The sequence below is a fragment of the Lactuca saligna genome, chromosome 3 (genome assembly GCF_052625555.1).
Source record: "Lactuca saligna cultivar CGN05327 chromosome 3, ASM5262555v1, whole genome shotgun sequence".
NCBI classification, from domain to species: Eukaryota; Viridiplantae; Streptophyta; class Magnoliopsida; order Asterales; family Asteraceae; genus Lactuca; species Lactuca saligna.
Genome location: NC_136419.1, coordinates 30,233,656 through 30,255,929, shown reverse-complemented (window position 1 = coordinate 30,255,929; position 22,274 = coordinate 30,233,656). Strand labels below are relative to the sequence as shown.

General features: G+C 33.4%; 1 protein-coding gene across 2 annotated transcripts; it reads right to left on the bottom strand.

Annotated features, from left to right (window-relative positions):
• Positions 1-4,741: 4,741 nt before the first annotated feature.
• On the bottom strand, positions 4,742-7,794 carry LOC145034958 (uncharacterized). Of its 2 annotated transcripts, none has more exons than XM_078983534.1 (2): positions 7,271-7,794; positions 4,742-5,497 (listed from the first exon to the last, which is right to left on the bottom strand). In XM_078983534.1, the coding sequence occupies exons 1-2, from the start codon at positions 7,542-7,544 to the stop codon at positions 4,911-4,913; spliced, it is 861 nt and encodes a 286-aa protein (XP_078839660.1). In that variant the 5' UTR covers positions 7,545-7,794; the 3' UTR covers positions 4,742-4,910. The 2 variants fall into 2 exon arrangements, with proteins under 2 accessions (XP_078839660.1, XP_078839661.1); XM_078983535.1 differs by having other exon boundaries at positions 4,742-5,488.
• Positions 7,795-22,274: the final 14,480 nt, after the last annotated feature.

The window sequence follows — 22,274 nt, the reverse complement described above, 5'->3', positions numbered from 1 at the left end:
CTTCTTCTTGACAAACAATACTGGAGCACCCCAGGGAGAGGTACTTGGTCAAATAAAGCCTTTGTCAAGTAATTCCTGCAGTTGGATCATCATTTCTTTCATCTCGGCTGGCGCAAAACAATAAGGAGTCTTTGCAATCGGAGCAACACCAAGCACAAGGTCAATTCGGAATTCTACTTGTCTGTCCGGAGGAAGTCCAGGCAGATCATCGGGGAAAACATCAGGATATTCGTTAACAATGGGAATATCATTTACAGTTTTATTCTCCTTTATTGAGATGTCAACTGTATAAGCCAGATAGATAGGACAACCTTTCGATATGAATTTACGAGCTTTAAGGAAAGAGATTATTTTTAAGATCCTTTGTTCACCGTAGACATGAATAGAATCTTCCCTTCAATAGGAATGCGTACCATCTTTTCGTAACACAAGAGTTCTGCATGGTTCTTTGACAACCAATCCATGCCGAGAATAATATTGAAATTGGGCAAAGAGATAGGGATTAGGTTAGTAAGAAAATTATAGCCTTCAATTTCTATGACACAATCCCTATAGATTTTATCAGAAAGTAATGATATACTTCCCGCAGTATCTACGTGAAATGGTTGTGCGAGTGCATAGCAAGAATTTTGAAAAGAATGCACAAATTCATAAGATACGAAAGAATTTGAGGCACCAAAATCAAATAATATGTGAGCAGGTCTAGAGTTGAAAAGAAATCTACCTGTCACAACATTCGGGTCCTCACGTGCTTCCTTTGTGGTAATCTGGAATGCACGGCCCTTAGTTTTTGGCACCTCCTCCTTTTTAGCTGGAGTATTCTTTGGTTGTTGGACAGGGACTTGACTTCTTGCCGATTGTTGAACAGAAGTTTGACTTCTCATCCCTTGGCTGGTAAGAGTAGGGCAAAAACGCTTCTTATGGCCAGTAATACCACATGCATAGCAACTCACATCCTTCCTTGGGCAAGGTGGCTTTATATGACCCGTTTCTCCACACCCATAACAGACAATGGATTCCTTGTCTATTTTGCATTGACCCGGATGTTTCCTTCCACAAATGTGACATGAAGGCAATTGAATAGAAAAATATTGTGACTTGCCGCGGCCACGAAAAGCACTTTGAGATTACGCTTGCTTGCTAGGATCAGTTCGAACAGATTAAGCTGGTGGAATAATGGAAACATGAGTAGTTCTTTCAGTACGTGGATGCTTTGGAACAGTAAGAGTGGCACTACGTATCTCTAAGTCATGCTCACGCCTTCGAGCATACTCAACAGCTTTATCAAATGACAGAACATCCCGATTCACAACGAAATCATGGATTTTGTGTCGTAGTCCCTCCATGAATAAGTGAATTTTCTCGTCTTCGGTTGGAATATACTTCGTAGCAAACCTTGCTCTTTGATTAAACTGAGTTTCATACTCATTCACAGTCATTCCTCCTTGTTTAAGCTCGAGGAAGTCGTTCTCCAATCCTCTCCTTATATCTAGAGGACAATACTTCTCTAGCACACGAGTCTTGAACAACTCCCAGGATAAGTTCTCCTGGTCACATTCGTTGAGAGCTTGATATGTTGCTTCCCACCAGACTAAGGCTTCTCCGATGAGCATTGCAGAAGCATAGATAGCCTTATCTTCATCATCCAAATGAGAGACACGAAATACTTTCTCGGTGTTCTGAATCCAAGTTAGAACAACTAAAGGATTAAGGACACCAGAAAACTCCGTAGCACCACTACTCTTGAAATCTTTGAACGAGGGACGCTTCACCTTTCTGCTTGAAGATTCTCCAGTGACTTTCTCTTTTCCTTTATCACCATTCTTTTTGTGTTCTTCGAGATTCTATCGAATAACACCGGTAAGTTTACCTAAGAGTCGCTCCTCACGAGGAGATACTAGAGTATTCACTTCCTCGGGTTGAGGATCTCCACCAACCTCAGGGTTATGGCTACTTACTTGTTCAGCCATCGATCTGAAATACAGAGTAAGATAGTATTTTAGAATATTAGGGTTTATTATTACCTAATACTTTTACTTATATATTTCCTATGGTTTGTATCCCTAAACTTACAATGATTAAGTTCATATATTGAACTTCCTATAGTGTAAGTCTAAAGACGAATCCGTGGAATTTAGTTTGCTTAAACTACTACTCTGATACCATGGTTGAAAGACCCCAACTTTCGTAGTTTTGAAAGAACCAAACTTTCATACTTCACAATATTATTACTCCAAAACATGCTACTTGCATATTCATAAAAGCAATATTTTACATTGATAAAGAGATTACAAACTACTGGATACAAACCGACTATTACAAAGTGTTATATATATATATATATATATATATATATATATATATATATATATATATATATATTACATAACTACCCAGGATATTGTAATTTATACAAACATAAACTGAAGTACAAAAGTACTATTACAAACTATTCTAAATCTTTCAACAGTATATGATCATACTTGTTACTTATCACCTGCAATTGTTAAACATTGATAGGGTAAACGGTGACACTTAGTGAGTTCAATAATAGATATAATATAACGTTATGCCATATATATACATCAATATGGCAGAAGCAAAAAGGAACAACAAGACATAAGTGAAATCATGTGACAAGCGTTCATATCAATCAAAGACTTTATTCAAATATATATTTTTCAGTGCTTGATATACATCAATAAAACTTTGGCCCAAATGGCATAGAAGACATGCAATTTCTGATTAACATCTTGTTAGATTTCAGGCTTATAGTCATTTCTAACCATTTGCCAATGCCATAGAATAGAAGTCATTCTCTTAAGGAGACATGCTCTACATGGCCAGATGCTACGTACCAGTACCAATGTGAATCTAAGTCCTTTCACAGATCACATGGTCAAAGGTATTACATTTGCTATAAACATAGCGAATAAAATAACACGGAAAAATAACTCAAAGTAATAACACTGAAAAGCACATAACACATATAACACATAACATACAATTTCTCCTATATATTGAACTCACCTTAAATTAGCCGGGGGTTAAAATAGTAATTTAGATAGCACTTCGGCTTTAAATATGACTTTCTATGTTGAAAACCGGGAGCTTAATTGAAACCGGAGCTCTGTGAAGGTAGGGCTTCAAAACCGAAAAGATAAAAAAATCCGGGCTTCTCGGGAGCTTTGGGATGTGTTTCGGGTGCTAAAATTGATACCGGGGCTCTGGGGAAAATCAAAATAGTGAATATATGGAATTATGGTGAAAAAGTGTCAAAATTTCAAAGTTACCCGGGAAGGCTCGCAGCCTCCCTTTATATAGGGCCTCGAGTTCGGTCCTTGTGGCTGAGAAGAGTCCACGTCGCAGCTACGAGGTTTGGTCAGGAGGGAGAAGCGTGGCTCATGCGAGCTTCGGACATTTGGCAGGAGAAGCGAAGGCCACGAGGCCGCTGCGAGGCTCAGACGTGGCACCGGATGCGAGGCTGGTAGGCGGGACGTGGCTCGCGTCGGATTGGCCACCGATGCGAGACGTGTCTTGTTTTTACTAGACCTCGGCCTCCGGCGAATCAGAAGAGGACACGTGTTGGTCTAGGACTTGGGCCACGTCTCGGATACGCTGCTGCTTCGTGCGAGGTGACGTGGCCTGGCACTATTCATGCGAGATTTCTCGGAATTTGAGCCCCAAACTTCTAAAATCCATAACTTTCGCATACGAGCTCCTTTTTTGACGTTCTTTATATGCACGCGTAGCTAAAATTACGCTCTACAACTTTCGTTTAGACTTTGTTGGTTAATTTTGAATTTATTTTTAATATTATTATTTTTAACAGACCGGAACAGAAAAATCCATTAAAAATTCATAACTTCTTCATCCGACATCCGTTTTCGTCAGACTTTTTACCGTTGTACTACAAATGACGAGACCTTCGATTCTCGTTTAGGACGTATCGGTCAAATATCGCTAGATATTTAGTATTTAAGACTTGAGGTTAGAAATTATTTTGCTTAAAAGTTTGAAGTTCAAAATAAAATTCCAAACAACCTCTAATTAATCTTAAAATATATAAGACTTGAGGTTAGAAATTATTATACAATGAAAAAAAAAATTTGTCATTGATATTTTGTCTATAATTGAACCTTGCGGTAACTTGAAAATTGAGTCAGGTTGCAAGTAATAGCCGGTTTTGATGGTTTAACTCAAAAAAAAAAAAAAAAAAAAAAAAAAAAAAAAAAAAAAGGATTGATTTTTTTTGTAAACACAACCAAAATATAGAGACTTTTATGCATATTTCCCTCACTTTTAATATTTGAAGAGAGTGTTTTTTCTTTTAAACAAGCCAAAATATAAGGATATTATGCATAATTCTCTTACTTTTAATAATATTCCAATTTCCCTCTTTTAGGTTGAGAATTCAAGTCCAAGGATATATGAATTTAGAAGTAGTTAATAATAGAATAATAATAGAATACATTTGCCCTTAATAAAACTATGAACGGTTAATTTATGTGTTATACATTAAAAAGTAATCGTTGACACGACTATACATGTGGCATTCACATGAATGAGTCATAGCCAAATTAGAGAGGAAAAAAAAAACTTTTTTTGGTTTATTTCGAAACTACGTTTTGTGTAAACCATATGAACTAAAGACCAAAGGTATCAACATCAAGGTATCAGAAAAAGTAAATACTAAATATGTGCATTTAGCAAATATAATTATTTAATGATATCATACAAATTAGAGCAGTAGAAAGAAAATAATAATATTGATTTTTTACTCATGTCTATATGGACCATGATGGAGCTTGCATAATTGCTCGTAAAAAAAAAAAAAAAAAAAAAAAGCCAAGTCAAAATCTCAGATTTCATTAATTAACTAATCACCACAAAAACACTTATATAGCTGCTCATTTCCTATTGCTATCATCAAAGGCACCTCTCGTCCACGGGTCGGATCCTGAATCCGAAAACAAACTTGGATTCTCACTATAGTTTGGCTGGAATGACATTGTTGATGATCCAACCATCGATGCTGAAGAAGAAGATTGGTGGGAAGCATAGTCTGTAGCATTAATATTGTTTTGATGATAAAGAGTTGATGCGAAGTAAGGCAGTTGGGCATCATTGCTGGAAAGAAGCTGAGCGTATTGAAGAAAGTCGGGATAGCTGGTGGCTATGGTATGATTAATAGGGGCCTGTGGTTGAGATCCCGGTGAGATTGCAGGAGCTGGGGCGGCAGCAGCGGTGGAGCTGGTGGTGGTGCTTGTTAGAAAACGCAGCTCAGAACGGCCTTGAAAACGCTCAGGGAAATTGAGTTTGGCCTTGGAGCCTTTGAACTTGAGTGCAGCTTGATCGTAAGCAAGAGCTGCACCCTCAGCAGTTTCGAAAGTACCTAACCAAACACGTGCGCCTTTGTTGGGATCTCGTATCTCTGCTGCCCATTTTCCCCATGGTCTTTGTCTTACTCCTCTGTAATGTCTTCTCACTGTTGTTTCTTCAAGCAATTAATTAGAACACAATAAATAATAAAACATTAGTAGTCTTAATTAGTTTATTAAGTTAATTTCATACCATGCATGCATGAAGAACCATAACAAAAGTTTCATTAGTTATATCTAAGTGCTAAGAATGATATATATGTACATCACCGAATAAAAGATGTCTATTTATGTTGACGTGTTATTATTTTATTTTTTTTAATAAAAAGATCTGCAGGAAATAGGAAACTTTCGATTTCCTATGCTTAAGATGTCGTTGTACAATTAACGGGAAACAATAAATTGTATAAAAGAATGTATGTCTTTTATAGGCATCACTATCAAGTATATATAATTTTTTAATGAGAAAAAAACAAAGAAATTGCATTGCTTTTAATGACAATCTGGCACAAGAAAAATCAGCAATAATTGATTCCATTTAATGGATAACATGAATATATAGGTGGATGGTAAATACGTAAAACGCATATAAGATGTATATCATAACTGTTCTTACGAAAAATATGTATGCATGTCTAAGCCAGATTATGCTCGTCGACCTCCATGAAACTTGATTGATAACAAGTATAGGAATGAATTTCAAATTAATATGTTCATGATTTTTTTTTTTTTTTAATTCCAAACTAGATACTTAAAAAAGTTTTTGTGAAGATTTACCGATAATGATACTAATAAATTAATAGATCTTTAAAAGTTATAGGTTAACTATTTTTCTTGTTTAGAGCTATAAGTGGCATATCTAATCCACTTTTGTATTCATCTACTCATAAATAAACAAAGAAAAAGCAAGAGGGAGAGATTGGAAAGTGAGGTTGTCAAATAGATAGAAAATGACTAAATAAGGAAAATGATAGACTGATGGTTCTAAATTTAAGAATATTGGGTAGGTGAGATGTATATCGATTGTAATTCAAACGAAAATGTTCCCATTCTAAAACCCCATGTGGCATCAAGTCATCAACACCACATCTCTCTCTCTCTCTCTCTCTCTCTCTCTCTCTCTCTCTCTCTCTCTCTCTCACACACACACACACACACTCACAATAGTCATTGATGAAAAAGAATCAAAGTTCGAATTTTGATGAAATGTGTTTTGATTTATAAGCATTTTGATCATGTTAAGTGATACAACAAATTTGCCTAAAAGTAACATCGTAAAGCAAAAGAGAAAAAGAAAAGAGCACGATTAAGTAATTAAGTTGTTTTTGAATCTTGATAAATCTAAGTGAAAGTGATTGCAACGAATATTTATGTCATGAAAGGGTCTTGTGATAAATATGCGAGCATGTGAGAGAGGAAGAAGGCGAGTTCTACACGTAAAGTAAAACTTGAGGTAGGTAGCTAGTTCATTGAACCTGACTACAAGCAGCTTGCAGCTTACACCCAAGTGGATAAGACCTTGAATGTATGCGTTCACATGAAACTAATTATAGAAACAAAATCTACCAAGCAAATTAAACACTTGCATTATCTTTCATTTCTGAATCTGAGTCTAAAACCGTGACTTCTTCTCTCTGTGTGCTTGTGTATTAGAGTATGCAAAGTCACGAGCATACATAAGAGAAAAGTAATGCGGCGGATGCTTTTAGGGTTTAGTGAGATATAGAGGTATAGAACATTTGAACGCTGCTTTAGGGAAAATAAAAAGAACAACGTTGTATATAGCGTAGAATTACTAAGCTTGAAAACAAATAAATTAAGTATCAGTGTTGTTTATTGGTTGTTGATGATGAGACGAAATGAATAGATATACTGAAGAAGTAAAGTACCTGGTTGAATAGGTTGTTGATTTTGTAAGTGAGGTGTTACCATCGTTGACGGAGGAGGTAGAGCTGAGTAATTGGGGATGAAATCACCGTAAACATCATCCGCAACAGTTGCACCTACGATCTGATGATGAGGATGAAGGTTAGAGGTAGTGGACCACTCGTGCCTATAGCTACTACTTTGACTTTCATGGTCACGATCTACTTCTTCCCTGTAGATGATCTCATCACCCTCATGCTCAGGCTTCTGCTCCCACATGGAACGTCCACTATCCATGTCTTCTTCGATGATCCACTTTCAATTACTAAATTTTCTGGAGTAAAATTAAATTTAGAAGGTTGAGAACCTGGATATGCTTATACTAGGTTGGGGATACTATCGGTGAAGATAGGTGCATCAAAATTATATGAAACATCTGGATCTCCTTCGATTTCAGTAGCACAAAGAGGTGCATATAAATACTCACACACGGCTACTGGTCTCCTTCAATTTATTCAATGGAGGCTTTCATCAAACCTAAAACTCAAATACCACTTTCCTATTTTATATATATATATATATATATATATATATATATATATATATATATATATATATATATATATATATATATATATATATATATATATATATATATCCGTCTACCCGCGCAAAGCGGCGAACGGCGAATAATTTGATCTCTTTAGAGTTAAAACCATTTTACGTTCACTTCGAGAAATGAATATTAAATGATATCTATTTTTTAAGAGCATTACCATATCATATTAACGAGGTGTTTGGCTAAGCTTTTTTAAAACATCTTATTAGGTTCCACATCACTATAAGTTAAAAAAGTGTTTGGATTAAAATAACTTATTCCGGTGGGGAACCTCTAATACTTCATTTTTTCATAAATTACCCTACACTTACTTATTAACTTATAAGCTAATAAACTAATAAACAATAAGTTGTTTTGCCAAACACCCCCTAAATGGTTATTATTTCCATTTATACATACCCAAACCACTTGTACTGTTTATCGTCCTTTTTTTTTCGTTTTCCTTAATCCCTTTATTAATTTAATGTCCTACTATGTAAAATGCTAAAATATATAAATAATAGTTTATAAAAATAAACCTTTAGAATATCAGGTGTTGTGATTCAAAAGTCGATAAATAGGTCTTTGAGAAGACCAAAATGCTCAGGTGTCAACTTGTTCATTGTGATTTTAAACCAAGTTTGGTCACAAATTAAAACATTTTCAAAGATGGTATGTAATTCAAGGAATCATATTGCTTTAAGTTCTCGAAACCTTAAAATATTGAACAAAATCTATATAGAACCTTATAATAAAGACAATAATCACCGTAATCAGGAAGTCCGTGTGATGAAACTTGATATTATAACGACCAATGATGAAAAATGTTTCATTTTTAGACTAAACAAGATGAAAAATATACAAACTTGGTTGAGTTCTTTAAACCTGCAAAGCCAACACATTAAAGAAACATAGTAAAAACCTTTTTAGGAACAAACCTGATATAATAAAGACTTCACCCAATATATTTATAAGATAAAAATACAAAAAGTTAAAAATGATGAAATCAATTACAAGTAAGGATTAAAATAAAAACCTATTAAAAAAAGAGTCATCTGCAAAAAGGATATTTGAATCAACATGTATTTTCTGATGGTTTCAAATTTTGAATTATCCGAAATTCAAGGAAGGAGATAGAATTTGTTGAGAAATATAAAGATTCAAAACACAGGTTAAAATTTAATATTATTTTATTGATGATTACTTGTACTACTAGCTTAATGACTTGAACGTCTTAAAAAAATAATATTATTATATTCAATCTATTTTTAAAAATAGTGAGATTTCTTTTATAAGATAGTATATATATATATATATATATATATATATATATATATATATATATATATATATAGAGAGAGAGAGAGAGAGAGAGGAGGGTTCAATTGAGAAAAAAAATGTTGAGAAGGGGAGAATCATTCTCAACCAATCATTTAATTAACATTTTAACTTAAAATACACGGTGGCAAACTTGTAAATATGATATGATATCCTTCAATCACAGATATGTAATTGTGGATAATTTAATAACAATTCAAATTTATTACTACTCGATCGTTCATCATCTAAATTTCTTCTCCAACGTTCAATGATCATCCATATTTCTTCAATTAAATCATCAATCAACATCATGTAGTGTTAATCAATCATCCATCTTCGTCTAAAACATGTTCATCAACATCATTCAACAGTAGACACTACAAGAAAAAAGGCCTTTTACGACGCTCATTGCGCGTCGTAAAAGGCTCAGACGACGCGCAAATGCGTGTCAAGGAAGGCCCTGTCATAAAGAGAGACGACGCGCTTTTGCGCGTCGTCTATAGACGACACGCATTTACGACACTCATTTACGACGCGCAATTACGACGCGCGTTTACGACACGCAATGCGTATCAAGGAAGGCCCTGTCATAAAGGAAGATAACACGCATTCGCGTGTCGTAACCTTACGACGCGCGTGTTAATGACACGCAATGCGTATCAAGAAAGCCCCTGTCAAGAAAGGTCATGTCATAAATGAAGATGACACACATTTTTGCGTATCGTAAATTTAAATGTTTAAAAAAAATAAATTTATATATTTATTAATTTTTAAATTAAATTTTCATTTAATTTCTCATAATAGAAATAAAATACCATATACAAAAAATACAATCCATTGCATAATATAAAATAAAATTTCATACTCAAAAAATAAAATAAATTACACAAATTGTAATGTCATACAAAGAATCATTCAAATGTTAAACAAAAATAATACATTGCTAACATGGGTTATACATTCCTATAAAACTAACAAATAATCATACAACTCTATTTCTTACTGGAAAGGAATGTCAAACATGATTACAAGTCTCCCTTAATCTTGATTACTCACCTGCTTAAGTAGAATGTTGTTGTTGAGAAGGTTACCTAGCAACAGAGAAAAACACAACACCTCTCCCACAATCACAACATCATTTACAAAGAAAGGGTTGTCAATTACTTTCATTAAGACTTTCATTCAATCACAAAAATATTAAATAAAAGGGTGAAACAGTAACTTACTTTTGATAAGTTGATCTCCCTTAAAGCAAACACAGCTAAAGCATTGAACAAGACCCTATTTCCCTCTTCTTTTAAAGTTTCCAGAATGTTTAGAATGCTCTCCTTACCTTGTTATTTGAAGTGTCGGGGGGGAAAAAGTCCTCACTTTTGGTTCCCTATCAGATGCAGCATCAAGAACAGAGAACATGATCTCACCAAACATAATCAATAATCAGATTGAATTATATATTATGAGTAAGTAATAAAGTACATGTAACACAATAAAGTATTATTATGGAACTTATGAGTTCAAATATTATTTTTTACACTCAGATGCCAAAATATTTTATGTTATTCTTCTACAAGTTGAGAACCAACTCAAACATGAAAGATAATAGTCCATCTGGCAACTTTTGATGACATGGCAAATGAAATTTCTCAGAGATAGAATAATACCTGTACTATTAAAATGATGGCAACCACAACAGGTGGTCCAATAACTACAGCCAAAAACATGCCTTTAATCATGTCTGGAAAGAAAAGAAAGATTGTTTGCTGCAATCATAAATCCCATGTGTTACAAACTTATATCCAAAAGAACATAACATAATTGAATTCCATTTTTTGTAGAAACAAAACATACAATGAAATGGAATAGAGAACTCCGATTCCATTGTAATTCATACCAGGAAAATCGGCATAGAAAGCGGTCATTTAATGCATAAAAGTTCTGAAAAAGTTGACCTGAAAAATTTACAAAATAAATTATTAATTATTATATTATCTTACCAAACAGAAATGTTATCTTAGATACAGATACAAAGTTGGTATGCATATATTAAAACAAAAGTACAGCAAGATACTCGGAAAGAAAGGATATTCAACAACTGTTACTTATGCTACAATTACTACATAATCATCAAAAACTTGAATCTTGAAAGCTTCTACCTGATAGATGATTAAGTACCATTAACGGGCTAAATATTGTTGATTAGGGGAATGAAATTCATATTGCTTAAGAAGCTGTCTCTTCCTTTTGGTAGAATTTGATGATTCTAAAATGAAAACCCTAAAAGAAAAATACAAATAATTCTAAATAAGAAACTATTCTTTAGAAAATTAGAAAACTTAATATACTAAAAACTAATTTCTTTCATTCCCATTCCATTTGTTTTCTGATTCCATCATACTAAATAGTACATAACAAAGATACAAATATTAATCAAGAAAAACAAATATAAAAATTTAATCATACATGATATTCTCTACTTTAGAAGTATCAAACATTGCATGGCCAACCACTTTCACCTCCACCTTCACATTACCATTCCATTCCCATCTGAAACTTATTCAAAACACATAAGAATCAACGTTTTCCTTCACATCTAAATCAACTTGATCCTTTACATCATAAGGTGTCACCCAGAACAATAAAAGCAGGATTACAGTCAATGTTCTGGTTTTTAAAACCAAGGTAATCGGACCCAGAACATTAAAATATGCAATTAACTTAAAGTAGAGGTGTTTAAAATAAAAAATCAGATCAACATATGTGGGTGAAAGTCTAGAATTATCATATATGTCAAAACAAAAATACTAACTGAAGCATAAATCAGATGATGAGGGAATACCCCTCACATAGACATAGTAGAGAGACCCTTAATTAGGAAAAATGAAGACTTAAGCTTATGAACTCGAAATCCAAACATAGTTGCTTACAATAAGGAGTACTCCTCGCACACTAATGGGGTTCCTAAATCATACAATTAATCTCATAAATTAAGCTAGATGCAGATGGGGTCATTAAATTGAACAAACCTTATCAAAAGTATTCTAAAATCAAAGAGTAATGAAAATGGGCGAGACCTGTTGAGGCGTCAACCTTCTGTGGTCCCTCAAATATTCTTAATTTACCATGAAGCCCATCCTAGGTTGACTTTTCTGAAATAGGTAAAAGTAATTTATTAAGAAAACAAAATGAAGCGATGATAAAATACAGATAAAACCATGATAACATAATAGAATAAGTCATCTAGGCATTTAATCAAACACCTGGTGGGCGGCGGCCAAAACAACAAACATGTCAGTATTATCTCCAAATCCTCATGGATTTTTACCGTATCAACGGTATTTGGAAATGGAACAGAACAATACTAATGAATTTAATTGGAGAAAATTGAAAGAATATGATGATTTAGTGATTATACAGGGGTAGAGTAATAGATGAGGACCGGGTATGAGGCCGGACCATTAAAGACATAGAACCTTTCAACAATGGCAAGTGTTAACAACCATCGCACCTATCGATCTACAGGTCCAGAAATTCGAAGGTCAAGGGAATCTAACTGAATCCGCCAAGAAAGTGACATGGATGGAGTAGGACAATCGATTGAACCTAAACCTTCAAACCATCAACAAAATCAACCATATTGCAGGCGATCGTTGAGGATACAGAGGTGGTTAGATCCGACAATGGAACATAGAAGACGTAGACGAAAGCAGAAATTTTCCATCTCCAATTTCAAAATTTTGACGCCCCTTCTTGAGTTGACGTCCCTCTGCCAGAAAAAAAAAACAAAAAGAAAAATCATTTATGATGGACACGTAGCAAACGAAGATGGAATTGGGAGCAAACAAAGATGGAATGGAAGGCGGTGGTGGAGGAGATGAGTAGTTGAGACGGCAACACCACCATCAACGTTGGGAGGAGACATACCAAACAGACGGACGGTGAGAAGGTTGCAATCTTAGAGTGTGTCGATGTTGCCTGCTATTGCCCTAGAAATGGAATTCAATTATGTGTGTGTGTGTGTGTCTAATAATCATGAACCTCCAGCTCTCCGCTGTCTTCTTCACCTTCTCTCTTGGCACCAAACTTCACTATTTCGGTCGCACAATTCTCCACGGCGGCGCCAAATACAGAGCCACCTAACCATCTCAATGTGGTTCCTAGTCGTGTCGTGGCTGTTCGCCCCTTTTCTTTTCAACCCATCCGGATTTGAATGGCAGAAAATCGTTGAAGACTGGGACGACTGGTCAGCGTGGATCAGAAACCACGGTGGAATCGGTGTTCCGGCGAACAAAAGCTGGGAATCGTGGTGGGAGGAAGAACAGGACCACCTCCGATTAGGGCTTTTTCTAACAATTTCAACATCGAAGAAACAATGAAGAACAGGACCACCTCCGATTAGGGCTTTTTCTACTGCTACTTCTTCACCATCTTCTATTTTTTCTGTATTTAGACTTGAGAGTATAATTAGGGCTTTTTCTAACAATTTCAACATCGAGTGGGAGATATGGTGGTTCCAGTAGGTAGAAGTGAGGGAAGAAGTAAGCAGCAGTCAATGTCGGGAGGGGGAAGGAAGGAGCGTCCAGGGCAAGAGGGAAAGGAGAAAAAAAAGGAAGGCGGGATTTTTAATTTTTTCAGAATTTCATTTCCCCCTACTGTTAAAGGATGGAACGCGCGTTCCATTAAAAATTATAAAGCGACATCCTTAGACGACGCACATTTTATTATAGGTGCCCTTCGTGTTTTTTTTAGACACTGATTTAAGGGCGCGCAATAATGCGTATCTTCTATCCTTAAATTTTTTGAAGAGATGACATTTTTCTAATGTCACTCTCCTTTGCGTAACATAGATCAATGAGCGTCGTATTTTGCGCGTCGTAAAAGGCCTTTTTTCTTGTAGTGAGACCAAAAAAAAATTGTTTTCGGTTCCTTCAACTATGCTTGAATACGATAAAATCTTCAACATCTACGATTAATTTTACTCCCAGTATCATCAGATCAATATCATCGATAATTAACAGCAGTTTCACTTCATATCATTCATTCAACATCGATCATCAAACCAAACTTCGAAATTAAGGTTAGAAAAACATCAAATCATTTATTTTTGAAAAATTTCATATAATTCTCTATCAATCTACTAGTTTGTAAGTTTTAAATAGTCAAAGTATCATGTTTTGAGCATTTTTAAGAAAGCTTACTTGTATGCACTCTAACTGTTTGATGAAATGTATAAACTAAATTACCATGTTATATTCACATATGAATATGTTTCCGCACCTTAATCAGTATATGATTATTAAAACACAAAACAAATATACAATTTTATATGTTATTCATATGTGAATAACATACAAAAATTATATATATTTGTGAATATATCTTGTAATATGCATATGTTAATATCCTGTGTAATATTCATATGTGAATAAACTGTGTAATAATCACATATGAATATATCATCTAATATTCATAAGTGAATATAGCATCTAATACTTACAAGTGAAAATATTATGTAATATTCACAACTGAATGCATCGTTTAACATTTAAATATGAATATCATGTATCATATTCACAAGTGTATATATTATATATTATTTATATGTGAATATATTGTGTAATATTCATGAATGAATATATACCATGCAATATTTAGATGTGACTAGAATGTGTACTATTCACAAGTAAATATACCATATAATATTCACATGTGAATCTATCATATAATATTCATATGTAAACATACTATGTAATATTCATTTGTGAATATATCATATAATATCACATATAAATATACAATATAAACAACATATATCATATAATATTCACATATGATTATACCTTCATATGTGAATATACCATGTGATAATTAGAATGTGATAAATCGCTATTATTATGAACTAAAAGTATATTTTTAATATTTTATGTGTATTCATATGTTTTTCAGACATCGTTATAACTCGATAAAAGAATAACATTTCAACCAATGGTTGGTTCATATCTCGGTGGTTGACGATTGGTTGACGTAATTGAAAATATATCATTGACGAAGGCAATATATTTTTATATTCACGTGTAAATGTTATATAATTTAATATATTCTTCATTTTGATCGTATTAAATTCAAATACAAATGATATTCATTAACCAATACAATGTTGTTTATCTTAGTATAATGTTGATTTTACATATAAAATAATATTGTTACATTATACAAAAAAAAAACTATGCACAAACCAATTCTTAAAGTGTATTATTTATTTTTATATATAAAGGTTGTATTCACAAAATAAATAAGTCAACATGTATAGTTTATTCACATAAATAAAAATAACAGATTACAATAACGATGTTTTTACTAGTGGGATTGAAGTTAGTAACATCTATGAATAATGATGATGTCATCACTAGTAGGAATGAAAATTTAGTGACATCATCAAAACAATTTGCCGTAATGAAGTTTAGTCTCGGAATTGGACAAAATTCGCATATTTGATGTAAAATGGTGCGATTTACAAAACTCATAGCTTTGCCATGACGTACGGTGTTTTTCGGCCATTCGGGACGGTTTAGGGCCTCAAAATGATGTTTTTCTATATTTATAATTTTCTGAAGAGAAAAAAAGTTATCATTTATTCACAAATGAATATAACATTAATAAAAATATATATGCTTATATAATTATTTTATTAACCTAAAAAGATTAGTTTTATGTGAATAAATATATATTCTTATCAAATATTTTTTTATCTTTAATTTTATATATTTTGCAGTCCTCGGTTTTATTAACAGTTTTATTCATTTGTGAATAATACATATATATATATATATATATATATATATATATATATATATATATATATATTCACATTTAATTATTATTATTATTATTATTATTATTATTATTATTATTATTATTATTATTATTATTATTATTATTATTATATATATATATATATATATATATATATATATATATATATATATATATATTCATTTGTGAATATTACATACGTTTACATGCGGATATAATTCTTATATGTTATTCACATATGAATTACAAACTTACTTAGGACCTTAAAATGACGTATTACCTGTATTCATTTATGAATATTACTTGTATTCATTTGTGAATATTACATGTATTCGCATGTGAATATATTATTCACATATCAATTACATAGTTACTCTGTGTTTTTAAAAGATATACATTGATTCTCGTATAAAGGCATATTCACTTGTGAATATTACGTGATATATTTAGTTTATGCATTTCATCGAACTGTTGGCGTGCAAATAAATTAACTTATATAACCATGGTAAAAAAATTCACAATTGAAGCCAATAATTACAAAACAAATCAAATACTATCAAAACAGATTAATAATCAATAGGTTTATATCAAAATTTGTGAAAAAAAATGTATAAAAAACGAAGTTTTTCAAACTTGAAAAACGATTTTTTTTAAAAACTTCAAATATATGGTTATGTTGATGAACTTTCGATTGCTACCTGTTGTTTGATATTGGAGAAGGTTCCTTTGATGAAGTTTTGATGATCGGTGATTACTAAATGATGTGACATCGATAAATGTGGATTATTTTAATGATTTTGCTTGATGTCAACGAAACTGGACAAGATTGAATCATGAGTTACACTTAATAGTACAAATAAATGTTTTTAATGACAAATCACAACATTTTGATGAATAAACGAAGATTTTTGATGAAGAATTGATGTTTTTATGAAGTGTCGATTTCTTTTTTTATGAAGAACATGTGATTTTGATAGCGAATAAGTAGTAGAACGTATGATGTTGATGAAGAACACAGAGGAACAATCGAGATGAATGAATAACAGATGGTGTTGATGAAGAACAGATAAACGATCCAGAAGAAATGGTATCTGTGATTGAAGGTTAATAAATCATATTTACAAATTTGTCACCGTGTATTTTATGCTAATATGCTAATTAAATGATTGGCTGAGAATGATTCTCCCATTCTCAACCTTTTTTATTTTCTTAATTGTACTTACCTCTCTCTCTCTCTCTCTCTCTCTCTCTATATATATATATATATATATATATATATATATATATATATATATATATATATATATATATATATATATAAGTTCAAATAGGAACCCGAAAAATTAAGAACCATTTAATAACCAATTTCACTAAGGATATTTTTGCCATTCAAACAATAACACTTAAAATTAGATTTATACTCATTGTCTCTCAAAGTCATAAATTCACAGACTCTCATACTCTTAAACCTTTCTACCAACTTTCAAGAACACACAACCAACATTACATATCGCTGCTATTGGAGCTGCCATTGTCGATGCCGCCGTCACCACCGCCATTGACGTTAATTGAACGTCCATCTTGTCTTTCCCTCATTGCTACCCTACTATCGCCACCTCCCTTCTCTGTGATGGTTCCAAATTCTGAAAATAAGGCGACCACAACCTTTGTCGGTGACCACTACCACCATCGACGACTACAAAACAACACCGACAACTGCCACTATTTTCTTTCACACGGGATCTGGCCAGATGTTATGTTGATCTGAGTATTTAGTGATATTTCACAAAGGTTTTTTTTGCTACTATTTCATCATGTTGTCGTTGGATCCACTTCAGATCTTTTCTCTTATCGGTGTTGTCATTGTTAATCATAATTGCAACCTACAAGTGCTAATCTACTCAATTTTGTTCTAGAACTCTTGAACTCATTTTTTTTCTCTGGTAGTTCCGTTACCGTTAAAATCTCAGTCGTATCCATGCCAGATCTGTTTCATGAGCAACTCATCCCTCTCTCTAACTCGCCTCCATCTTTTTTATCTGATCTCTAGTCAAACACCACCAGATCGTCATCTCATATTTACAAATTTGTCACCGTGTATTTTATGCTAATATGCTAATTAAATGATTGGCTGATAATGATTCTCCCATTCTCAACCTTTTTTATTTTCTCAATTGAGCTTACCTCTCTCTCTCTCTCTCTCTGTATATATATATATATATATATATATATATATATATATATATATATATATATATATGAAAATGACTATGCACACACCTAATATAGTTGGAAGACTCGCATGAAAGTCATATTCTTGACTGACGCTTTAGATTTCCCTTTAAAATGAGCAAAATACGAATGTTACGATGCCTTAGTATTTGCTCGTATTTTTGAAGTTTCATCGTTAAAAGTTTTTATCTGATTTATCATTAATACCAAAAGAACATTGGCGTATAGTTGATAAGAAACAACCAGATAATATCATATCGACCGTAGCATATAAAGATATATTGTTTGAAAATTTCATTTTAAACACCTTAATGTTCTTGCCTTGTTATCATTTCATAAGTAGATCAGTCGGTATAACAAGTGTTATTACTAATGGATCTTATTTTTTAAAATTCATAATAATGATTATAAACATAAATATAAGCTATAATTAAAACATGGTAAAGATAACTTAATTTATAGGTTATTTGACCAAAAATTGGACATTACACAGGCAGAACTTTGAAACCAAAAGCTCCATTTATCGGGGTTCTCTTGCACTCCAAAACTTCGCTATTAACACCTAAGAACTTCGCTACTAACACCTAAGAAGTACTAGAATCGGGCCTTAGGACCTCGGGTGAGTTTGGGAGAGAAAGGAAAAGAATTGAGCACAAAATGAAGTAGATAGCGTTTCTATTTATGGAAAAGAATCATAGGGCCCATTGCATCCTGCCACGTGTCAAAATCTAAGCGGTTGGCTTGGGGGCAAAGGGTTCAACCAGATTGTGCCAAATGTTACTCATCTGTGATGCCACATATTGTGATCTCGACAATCCGAATTAATTATTTTTTCTAAAATTCACAACTTTCACATATGGACTCTATTTTCGATGATTTTTATATCTACACGTAGCTATCACCGAGTACTACAACTTCTCTTTATACCTCTTTGGCTAATTTTCACTTTATTTTTCGTGTTATGGTTCGAGGAGGCTTAGACTATAAATAACGACACGAAATTCATAATCTCTACAAACGAATTCCGTTTTCGGCTGTCTTTATATCCCCAACTTTGTATCGACAAGTACTGAAACTTTAATTTAGACTCTATCGGCTAATTCTCATTCTATTTCAACTTTACAAATCTGAGCAGATTTCGTCTGCGTTCTGAAATTTATTGACCAAGTTTCGCTTATATCATTCACATATGAGTTCCGTTCTTGACTGTCTTGATATCGATGAATTCATATTTACAAGATATTCAACTCTTGCTTACATTGTTTTGGCTAACAATCAACCAATTTTAATTTTGATTTTTGTGTCACAAACTATTGTACTGTGTGACACTCAAAATTTTGAAAAGTTATAATTTACTCATATGAAATCAGATTTTGTCATTGTTTATATTGATGCATACCTATTGATGAGCACTTTGACTTTCATTTACATCATTTTGGATAAAAAGTAACCTATCTTTGGTTCACTTTTTATGACGCACCTTGGTGTATCAGTTTGAACGCGAAACTTAGATAAATCATAACTTCCTCATATGGAGTCAGATTTAATCGTTCTTTATATCCACGTGCTCATGATAATGACTACTATAACTTTTATTAAGATTATTTATCCTAAATAATATCTTATTTTTAATGTTTATTTTATCATTTAATGATAAATTCTATATTAAGATTTTCTACAAATATTCTGTACTCCTAATACTTGTCCACTTAATGTGTATATGATCATTATTTATTATATCATAACACATACGAAGAACAATTATTTTAATTAACGATTTTAATTGTTCTATAAAATGTATAATCATTACGATTATGTATGTTATGGGTTGTGCCCGATTATATGGGTTGGGTCTGATTATGCATGTTATGGGTTGGGCCTGAATGCATAGGCTGGGCCCGAAGCATGTTTATATGTTCAGGTACATTTGGTTCTAAGGAAAAGAGCTCGACGGGATTGCATTACATCTACCGGTGTTCCACATTTCATGATTTGATTTGTACTCTAATAACTATTTTATAGATGTTTATATACGTGATTTAGGATTTGGAATGAATGAAGGGTTGTTGAGGTTGACTTCAAGAAAATTTTTTACTTAATATTTTTGGAAAGTTATAAGTTGGTATCAGAGCCTTGGTTTGAGGAATTTGGGCACACTATCGAGTGTGTTTGGACTCAAACTAAGGAATTGGTAAAAATATTTTAAAGATAAATGATTTTTCAAAATGTTTAATAAAAGAAAAAGGGTGTGATGCATGCAATCATTCGAGCTCAAGTAAGTTTTCCTAAAATAGCATATATGTTGTTATTTTTGTTTTGATTATATGTGGATTGCATGCTAGATTAGGGCTAAGGATATGCTTGGTATGTCATGATAGAATGCTTGGTTAGGATAGATGCCTTTATGCATATTATGTGATCTGGTAGGGAAGCATGCTAGTGATTAGAGATCTTCAGGAGTATCTGAGATAAGACAGTCTCATTATGCGGTGTCTAGTTTTCGTCATTAATGCTCGAATCATGCTTGCTTCATGGTTTAGGAGACTTCCATTGATGTCTGTTAGCTATTAAGCGTATACAATATGTTGCATACCATAAGTATTAAACAATCTTAGGGTGTTAGGTTCAGCTCTACTGCGAGCTCTTGTTTGAGTCCAACTTTCATAGAGTGAGACCTCACAGTGGAAGGATTGTTTAATATTTGTAGTATGTGATTGTATTTGTGAGCTAGCTAGGGGACGTCAATGATTGTATCTTTTCATACATTGTTTAAAAATGTGATTAAGTCAACTAATTAAGAAAACAGAGTGAGAACACATCGATCTAAATAAGATCTAGTTTCACCACATGTATTCCAGAATAGCACTAAGAGTTTGAGTACAAGTGAAAAGCTAATACGAAAGTTAATATACCCTCTAAGTACCTATTCTATTTATAGGGTACTCCCAGAATCAATACTACTAGGACTATACATCAAAGTACAAAACAAATTGATGCGTAGTAAATACATTAACATAACGAAGTCATGTAGACCTTCGTTATTTACAGACTCTTCGGTTAAAGAAAATTACCAATTCGAATTCTCACAACCAATATAGACCCAAAATCTTTTATAGCTGATAGCAGAGACAGGGAGGTGGGAAGGAATTCTAAGGGAGCCTAGGAAAATATAATAGCTTGTCGTGTGTGATGTATAGCAGGTTTTTCAGGGAGTTATTAAGAAAGTAACTTAGAGGATTCGTGATAAGTCTTGAGGAAGGTACATATAGGCGTGGAAGGTAGTATTGGGCCTGTACTACTAAAAACATATAATCTGTAGCCAAGTCAAGGAGAGTCTTGATGATTTTGAGAAACTTCTAGAGTGTGAGTTTCTTCGTATGTATTTTGATTGTTTACTTGTTGTGTTTTAGTATGGTGATGACACATGCTGGAGCGGGAGGTTCAGGATCTGGTTCCTGTTTGGGCACTAGTGTTGAACCAATCGATGAGGGCTTACGCGAGTTCATCGTGTCAGATATTACGTGAGGTATCCTTGATGCGACCCATATGATGTTAGGGACGATAAAGGAAGGGATCATTGGGATGATGCCGGAGCACTTCCAGACCTTTCGAGATGAGATGTTTTCTGGACAGTTTGGAGCATGCACCCTCATGTTCAAGGACTTTCAAAGATGTGAGGCACCAGAGTTCTTCGGGGTGAAAGACCCATTACCAACATGTGATTGATAACTAGCATGGAGTGTGTCCAGATGGTGAGCTTCTTCCCCAAGGGGTCGAAGGTTAGATTCGATGCACGGTGTTTGAGGGAACGAGCTCGCGACTGGTGGGAGGAGGTTAGCTATGGAGCACCAACTATTGAGGCTATGAACTGGCCTAATTTTGTGACCAAATTTTGAGCAGAGTTTACACTAGCGATTAAGGTGTAATAGCTGGTGAGGGAGTTACAAGACCTGCACCAGACGACTGAGATTGTGATGGAGATCACCACCAAGTTTCGGGCCAGTGCTTTAATGGTTCCATAATATGCCGCAAACGAGGAGATAAAAAAATTATCGATGCCACAACAT